The 9,626-nt window shown below is 36.3% G+C and overlaps 1 protein-coding gene across 1 annotated transcript; it reads right to left on the bottom strand.

Annotated features, from left to right (window-relative positions):
- Window positions 1-9,179: 9,179 nt before the first annotated feature.
- LOC148779811 (uncharacterized) lies at window positions 9,180-9,626 on the bottom strand. Its single transcript, XM_088850609.1, has one exon. The coding sequence runs from the start codon at window positions 9,624-9,626 to the stop codon at window positions 9,180-9,182; it is 447 nt and encodes a 148-aa protein (XP_088706735.1).

The following is a 9,626-nucleotide window of genomic DNA, read 5'->3' as shown; positions in this document are numbered from 1 at the left end:
TATTTAAATTTATCATGCAAGTTGGCTTTATTATAAAAAGAAAAGCCAACCTATAAGGGATAACTATCACCTAAACTTGGTGATCAAAGTTTGTCCTTATGGGTGGGGCGTGCCACCCTTTGGTGGCCACACATGGACCCCACTCAACTCCCAGATGTGATAAATTGGGTCTCCATATTTATGGAGGGTCCTACATAATTTTTTAAAAATATTTTATTTGAATTTCAAATTTTAAATTTCATATTTTATTTAAAACAATGGAAAATTAATTTATCTTAATTTATAAATCCAAAAGACAAAAATAAAATATCAGAAGGTTCACAAAGATTCAAATAAACATTATAAAAATCATATAACATAAAATTAATTAATTTTGATGGCAATCAGATCCGTTAGATCTAGAAATTTATTAATATACAAGAGCACTCCACCTTCAACAGCAGACCACGTTCAACCCAGCTTTCTCAAACTAACTCAGAAATTCTCATGACCCCACAGTCCACTGTAGAGGTTCATGAATGGACCACCAAAGTCAGCCAATAGACTAGGGGACTCAATCCCAGTTTATAGATTTCAGGTTCTACCCTAGAGACAAAAAATCATGGTCCTCAAGACCACGATACAACCATGATTCTATGGTGCATAGGGGTAATCTCTTGCACATGTAAACACTTGCCCCTCATTGGTGAATCTCAATACAGCTATTTATATGCATGCCATGCGATGATATAATGATGATGTTTTAACTCTGTCTCTAAATGCTATTCATCACACGCAAGGGCCAAACAATCCCTCTACCCTTGTTTGGGCATATTCCGACATCATCAAGGGCTAACCCACTAAACCCTTCTCGGTAGATCTCTAGGCCCAGGTATCTTGGGTTTTTCCAAAACTTGGCTGACCTAACATGTCAAACCTAGTTCAAATATCAACGAATGGCGTTTACCTGGTATAGTCCACAGGAGGAGCACACTCCCACTGAGTTTATGGTTCATTTATTCAAAATGTCCACATAAACCCAATAGTGCCCTCGTAGTAGGGACACATCCTCATGTCTACACCTTACATAATAATAACTGACCAAGATCAAACAAATTTCGCACCTGGTGTACTTGTGAGGAGCAAGTGTACAATCTAATCATCTTTAGCGAGAGTTGCGAGAACATGGCGCCAATGGAAGCCATCGACAAGTCATTACTATAGGAGGTAAAGCATTCACAACATTACAAGATTGCTTAATTTAAAAGAGTAATTGAGGTACTCATTAATTCCAATTGTCTTGTTAAAGTTTCTATTGGAAATTTTTTATAAAGTTGAGGTACGGTGTGATGTTGTACCAATGGATGCCCGTCATATATTGCTTGGTCGCCCATGGCAACAAGATCACAAAACGTTCCATAATGGTGAGCGTAACACCTATAAAGATGGGCAAAATTGCCATCGCGAGACAAAGTTTCACCTAAGTCTGTTGAGTGTGACTTTGCTCTCATATCGATAGTTTGTTGAAGCTAGTAAAGAAGTGGGCAAAGTCTTCATGATGGTTAAAAAGGGCTTAGGGCATCGTTTTATGGCACCCAAAGTCCTTAAGCCTTTAATGGATGAATTTATAGACCTTATGCTGGAAGAGTTACCAGCTAGAGTACTGTCAATAAGGAGTATACAATATTGTATTAATTTTATTCTAGGATCTAGTTAGCTAAATTTACTGGTATATCGAATAAATCCTATGGAATATGAGGAATTACAATGCCAAGTTAATGAGTATTATCTAAGGGTCAGATTAGGCCAATATGAGCCCATGTGCTGCTCCGGCACTGCTTACACCCAAGAAAGATGGGACATGGCTCATTTGTGTAGATAGCTGACCAATAAACATGACTGCTGTTAAGTATCGGTTTTCAATTATGAGACTTGACTACATGTTAGACATATTGACTGGTTATTCGTTGTTCTTGAAAATAGATTTAAGGAGTGAGTATACCAAATTCGAATTTGAGTAAGGGAATAAGTTTAAAGCAGTCTTTAAGACAAAGAATGGCTTGTAAGAGTAGCTTGTCATTCCATTTGGACTATCCAATGCACCTAGTATTTTCATGCACCGGATGACTCAGGTCTTTCCAAATGTCCTTGACAAGTTTGAAGTGGTATATTTTAATAATATAAGCACTGATCGATAGGCACATCTTAATCATTTTCTCCAAGTGCTTACTGTTTTGAGACTAGAGAGATTGCATGTTAACCTGAAGAACTGTAGCTTCATGACCAATAGTTTGATGTTCCTAGGTTTTGTGGTTTCTTTAAAAATGGTACTAAGATGGATTCCAAGAAGGTCAAGACAACAGTTGATTGGCCAATACCTGAAACTGTGAATTTTATGGACTTGCCACATTTTAAGTAGAGGACACAGCGTCAAACATGAGACATCTGAGCACATTACTTACAAAAAAACAAAAAAACAAAAAGTAGTGGGTTTTGACACCTATTGTTCAAACCCACCTCCCACTTAAAAAAGATACCCCAGCTCGATCATTTGGTGTCCGACCTAAAAGTAGTTTGAGAATGAACAAGACTAAAAGATGAGACTTTCGCAAAAAATGTAAGATAAAAAAATATTTTTTAGAATCTTTCAAAAAATGGATCTTTTAAGGTGATTTATTTATAAATTTCCTGAAAAAGGGAGCCAAATATCACACCTCAAAAATAAGCAATGGTAACTTCTAAATAGGAGGATATCGATTCTACCATTATTGTTTAGGAAATTATCACAAATATAATTTAATTTTCATCTATTTAGAGAAAACACCCTCAACTTTCATAAACCTCATCTACACCATTTTTTTTTCATTTTTGGGTGTTTTGTGATCAAAATAACCTTCATGATAATCGTATTACCATCAAACACTATATAAATACCTCATTTTATACTGTACTTAGAATACCGTAATGAATACCCTATTTTGATTGGTAGAGAAACAACCGTGATTGTTTCTAAAACCATGACTACAAGCCTGTGAAGGTCCTCTCCAGCCCAAATTGGATAGAAGAAGAAGTTAAGACACGGTGAGAAAACAGTTGGAACACGCTGTTACAACCAGTCCCATTTCGACATTATCTCTCTTCACTGAGATCTAGAATCCCTCTCTCTCTCCTTACATTTTTACAGCAATTTGGACCCTCTCCCTCTCTGTATATAATTTTGGCCAGGGCCATGTGCATACCCTCATTTTCTCTTTTGCTTTCTATCGATCACTCTGCGCTTTTTCTCTCTATACTTGGCTATTTTTTTCACGAGGCCCTATGCACCCTCTCATTCCGTCTCTATTGTTGAATTTGGACTCGTTGTATCTTCTTTGCTTTTTTTTTTTTGAAAATTAAATTTGGGCTCGTTGTATCCCCTTTCATGGTGCTTTCCATGTCTCTCAGTCCTGCTGCTCAAACCAAGCCCTTCTCGATGAGAACTCAACTTCAATTTAGTTCGTCTCCCAAAATTAAAAAAAAAAAGAAGATGAACGTGATTTATAAAAGTTAAAGTGTATTTTTACGAAAATTAAAGTATATTTAAGATAATTTCTCTTATTATTTCTTTCACAATGTGCTCTTCTGGCTCCCAACCCACTAGAGTCGACCCGAGGTTTTGAACTTTGAAAAGCACGTGTTTTTGCACGAGGACATCAAATCAATTCGTCATAGCCTTCTCGTGTTCGTTCCTCTTCAACATAATCGTCTTCCCTCCATCCTACAATACTCAAATTTCTCATAGAGGGCAAGGCCATAGATAACTAAATTAAGATGCATCTCAAAAATTCACTAGAAGAGGCTATTTCAATGCTAAAAAATCCTAGAATCGATCAACTCAACTTCAAGATGTATGTACATGAGAGAAAACTGGATTTCTAGTCTTGGAGATAGTGCAGTTTGTAATGCATTTTCTAGATGGTCAACTTGTTCATGGATATTTTCAATCCAATCTATTTTTTAAGCTTTGAAATTTATAGTTAGGGATGAACACAAATTTTTAGGCCATCACAAAGATTTCCCGTACTGTAACAACACTTTTTCCACACCATTTGATTGCGTGCCTTACTTTGATTGTTTAGGGCCTCCACCTTATACAAACTACACCCTTTAAAATTTACTTATTTTTTTCTATCCATACATTTGTATCTATTTTTTCTTAAATTTCCCATAATATTAATCTTCAAGAACCAAAACTATTTAGTTCTAATAATTAGTTAACTTTTTGCAATTTTTGGATCTTGAATATCTAAAAACTTTTTCAGCCAAAGAATTTATTATCTTTTACAATTTTCGGATTTTGAAAAGTCCAAAATTTGTGAATATAAGAAACTTTCTGGCTGAATTTTTTTAGGATATTCAAATTCCAAAAATGGAAAAAATAAAATTTTTGGGCTGCATGAATTTTGGCTATTCAAAATCCAAAATATGTAAAAAAAAGAAAAGAAGTCTTTTTAGGATATTCAAATTCTAAAAATGTAAAGAATAAAATTTTTGGGCTACATGAATTTTCGGATATTCAAAATCCAAAATTGTAAAAAAAAAAAATTGAATTTTTTTTGCTAAATAAATTTTCTTATGTATAAAATCTAAAAATTATAAAATAAAAGAAAAAAAATTTTGAGTGAATTTTTATTATTATTCAAATGCTGAAAATTTTAAAAAACTAAATTTAAAAATATATAGTTTTAGATCTTAAGGATATGAAATATGGGCAAGTTGGTTTTTTTAAAAATTAAAGAGAAAAACACGAATGAATCTAGAAAGAGAAAAGATTTAGGTAAGTTTTAAGTAAGGAAAAAGTTTATACAAGGTTGAAAGTTCAAAAAAAAAAAAAGATTTAGTATATTTGTATTTGATTTTTCTTAGGGATAGGAAGATATAAGTTAGGAGGGCCTAAGTTTGATGCGTGATTTGTTTTGAGAAGGTCTATTTTTTGTTTAGGGAATAACATATAGATAAGGTAAGGATCTTTTGGTTTAGGAAATAATAAGTGGTGGTTGTCTTTTACTCTAATATAGAAATTTGTCACGTCCCCACCCCCTGATCCCTGCCGTCCCAAACCGGAAGACGACAGAGTGCAGGATCACGACCGGAGGTGGCGTATATCACTCAGGTGGGAGTGGCATCAACACGTGTTATAAATGCAGAATCAAAGCAAACCACGAAAAAGAAGAGAAAACTCTAATTACAAAACATGCTAGATCTAGGCAAATTAAAACTGATACTTATCTTTATACAAATGCAACTTAGAGAATTACAATCTTTCAAAGAACCAAAGGCCCAGATACAACAATACATAGCTACAACACAAGCTAGAACATAGCCCATGACCATCAAACATATGCAATAAAAAAGTCTCCTCGGCAGGTGCAGGTCTTTAGAGCCACCAGAACAATCACCCAACCGACTATTCTTGACCTGCAACTTCTACTCTACAAGGATAGAAAGTAAAGGAATGAGCTATAAAGCCTAGTAAGTAGAATCAAATGACAAGTTTCACTACTATATCTAGCAAAGAGTCATGAGTAATTCTTTTCGGAGATAAGCAATAATAATAATATCACAGACATCAATTAAAACACCAATCTATCAAATCTTATCAGCACAAGTATCATAATGAATCACAAAAGCTATAAATTTGAACCAGTACCATTGTGTATCAACATCAACATGTATATTAACCAACTCACTCTCTAGGTCACCTACTCTCGAAGTAGAGACCCTATTCATCAGGCCAAGCCAATTCCATTGCTTACGACCTCTACTATCCCTCAGGAGGGAAGGCAATGACAATTGGGTGTCCCACTTCGTAATGCCTTCATACACGTACACCTACAATCCTCAACGTACTTTGGGGTTTTTGATAGGCGGTGGCCTTGCAAGACACGATCCAGTTACTACACAGAAATTTAGGGGGTGCGACACTCCCATCACACACTATTCCTAACTCTCGTCCTATCATTGGGGAGTTAGAGAAGCTGCCGGCATCAATTGGCAATGCAATGTGCTCAAAGTATGCCACTGGATCATAGATCACTTAATACCTCATGGCCATGCAATACGCTCAAAGCATGCCAATCGGTCACAATTCACAGTATGGTCATGCAATATTCTCAAAGCATGGCAACAATATCACATGTCATAGTATCCCATATCACGATATCACATATAACAGTATCACATATCATAGTATGGCCATGCAATACGCTCAAAGCATGCCAATCGGTCACATATCACAATATCACATGTCACGGTATCACAGTATCATATATCACAGTATCACATATCACGGTATCACATATCACAATATCACATATCACTGTATGGCCATGCAATACACTCAAAGCATGCCAACAGTTACAACAGGTCACACATCATAACAAAGCATGTCACAATATCATGCACATTCATTTACACATAGCACTTATCACTTGCACTTATCATATGCACTCATCACGACATCACATGCTACAATTGGATGATCTATCATTAGTCTACTACATTTGAGTCAGGCATATTCAATAAGCACTCACTCATTCATTAGCGTACATGTCTTTCATAAACATGCCTCATGAGCATTCGCTACTTTACAAGCAGTAGCATTCACTATTTCATAAGCATAATTGGTTTCAACCATGCATAATTAATGATTTCATGAGTATATTCCATTTCACATCATAAGTATGTGTTATTTCAATCCTACTTATACTTAGTCAAGTATTCGTTGATCTTTCATTTAGAACTGATTTGGGGCTAAGTCAAGGGCATTTTGGTCAACTAATTAACCATCAAACAAAATGGAAAGATTATGGAATTTTCAACATTCACATCAGTGACATTGCTCTAGAAAATTGCATACCGTTTCCAAATCATAGAAAATATTGATGTGCTTCTAAAACCAATTTTATACTAGACACACGTATCTTTCAAATGGGGTAGTTTGAAAGCATTTGGACTCCATTTGGTTAGTTAAAAGCTCTTTTCACCAGAGGTCAATTTCTGAATTCTGGTAATAGTGACATATCCCTATTTACGAAGGTATAACTTTCAATCAAGAAGGAATTTCGAAATAGTTTCAACTTGCAACTTTTAGTACACACACAAATATTTCAAATGACAGTAGTTTGGGAGCAATCGGACTCCATTTGGTAAGTCAAAATTCATCGCAACAGAGGCGACAATTGTAATTTAAGAGAAAACTGTTAACAATGACATGCTTGTACATATTGGGGCATAATTTCTCGTCTATAAATAATTTGAACAATGTTTGAACCTGAACATTATAACAGACTCATGTACATTTCAAATGGTGGTGATTTGGAGCCATTTGGACTTCAATTGCTTAGTCAAAATCTTAGTACAACAAAAGCAACATTTTTAGAATTTATTATAGTCTGCTAATCAGTGACATACATGCACAAATCAAAGCATAGCTTCAAACCTATCAAGAATTTCGACTGGGCCTAAACATTAAAATCAAAGTGGACAATATACAATCACATACATAAGAAGATTTTTTCCAAAAATCCATCTTGAACTCTATGCATTACACATTCATACTCATAACTTTACTTGGATTACATACTTGAATGAACTAACCAAAAACATCCATCACAAAACATGGAAGCATAGATATGAATCTACTTACTTGTATCAAAGAATCCAAGTCCCCTACACAATCTTTCTCCAAGACCAAGTTTTCAAGGGTGGTTCTCAAGCTTGGGCTCACAAGGGCTAAGGGAAAAACGTGGGGGAGAGAGAGAGAACGTACAAAACTTGAGAGGGATGGGGTGGGGTTACCTATAAGCATAAAAGGGATGTAACATGCAAGCAACAAGTGTCATTCATGTAAGGGCTAAATGACACGCAAGTACCATGTGATGCTCATGCTCATGCAAGTGTCATGTGGTGCTCATGCTCATGCGAGAGTTATGTGGTACTCATGTTCATGCAAGTGTCATGTGGTGCTCATGCTCATGTATGCACAACATAAAAAGGTTTCCCTATCTGGCATTCATGCACGGCATTACCCATTACACGCACGGTGATAATTCTCTCTCTTTCTCTCTCTCTCTTCACAGCTGGCACTGACTCTCTTTCTCTCTCTTCACAGCTGGCACTGAGTCTCTCTCTCTCTTCACAGCCGGTGCTACACACTATGCAGCCGGCGTTAAACACTACGTAGCCTGTGCTACACACTACACAGCGGCGCTACACACTACATAGCCGTCGCTACACACTACACAGTCGGTGCTACACACTACACAGCCAGCGCTACACACTACATAGTCAGCAATGGTATCTTTGCCCTCAAACAGCGTTGCCCCTTTCTTCAGACTCCTACCGCTACGTGCATTTCTGCTTCTCATTGCCGCACATGCACCCTAAGCTTATAAAATCTAAGTCGTCACATCTGGAAAGAGAAAATAGGGTGGTACGTGAGAGAGAGAAATTGTGAGAGAGAAAATAGGGAGGAGAGATAAAAGTAGGGAAAGTATGTAGAAGAGAGAATTATGTTTGTGGGTTTTCCTTCTAAAGTTTATTTAAAGGGAGATGTCCTTTCATTGTAAAGAGATCATAGAATGATTAGATAATGAGAGTTGAATCATAACCAGAATAATAAAAACCATTAAGAGAATATACTATCTCTCAAGGTCTAGAATCCACCTCAAAAACCAGTTTTGCAGGGGAATCCACCCCAAAAATAAGTTTTGCAAGGGAATCCACCCCAAAAAACAAAGTATCCAAGGGAATCCACCCCAGAAAGATCTCCACTCCAAAAAGAGCTTATAAGAAGATCAATTTCATTCCACTCTTATTCTCTGATTTCTTTACAATGAAAGGAAATCTCTTTTTTTAGATTTAGAAGAAAAACCAACAAAGCTAATTCTCTCTCTTCTACATACTTTCCCTAATTTTATCTCTCCTCCCTATTTTCTCGCTCACCTGTTCTCTCTCTCTTTCTCTCTCTCTCTCTCTCTCTCTCTCTCAGGTACCACCTAAATCTCTCTCCCTATTTTCTATCTAACTTCCACATTAGAATAAAAGATAACTACCACTTATTATTTCCAAACCAAAAGATATTTACCTTATCTATATGTTATTCCCTAAACAAAGGAAATAGACATTTTTTGACAAATATTCTTAGCTTTTGTTAATGACTAAGAAAAGGGAATTACATTAAAGGAGATAACAGGAGAAGGCATAAAAGCACCCCCCTTAGCCAAGGAATCAGCCAAAGAATCAGCTAAAGAATTAGCTTCACGATAAGCATAGGAGAATGAGACTGTCAGAGGTTCAACCGAATCCATGACCTGCAACCATAGGGAACAACGCTCCCAAGGAACGTTTTGCTCCGTTTTGCACCATCTAATGACATTCAAAGAGTCCCCTTCAATCCAACAATTTCTACCAAGATTCCTATCAACCATAATTTTTACCCCACTCAGTAGGGCACTCAGTTCAGTAAAATTTACAGTTTTAACCCCTATCTGACATGCATAGGAAAATAGAATGTTACCCAAAGAGTCTCTCAACACACCACTAATCCCAGCTACACCTGGGTTACCTAAGGAACTACCATCAACATTAAGCTTCAAGCTTTCCAT

The sequence above is a fragment of the Amborella trichopoda genome, chromosome 11 (assembly GCF_054954075.1).
Source record: "Amborella trichopoda isolate Santa Cruz 75 chromosome 11, AtrichopodaSantaCruz75HAP2 v2.0, whole genome shotgun sequence".
NCBI lineage: Eukaryota > Viridiplantae > Streptophyta > Magnoliopsida > Amborellales > Amborellaceae > Amborella > Amborella trichopoda.
This window is presented reverse-complemented; position numbering and strand designations above follow the sequence as displayed.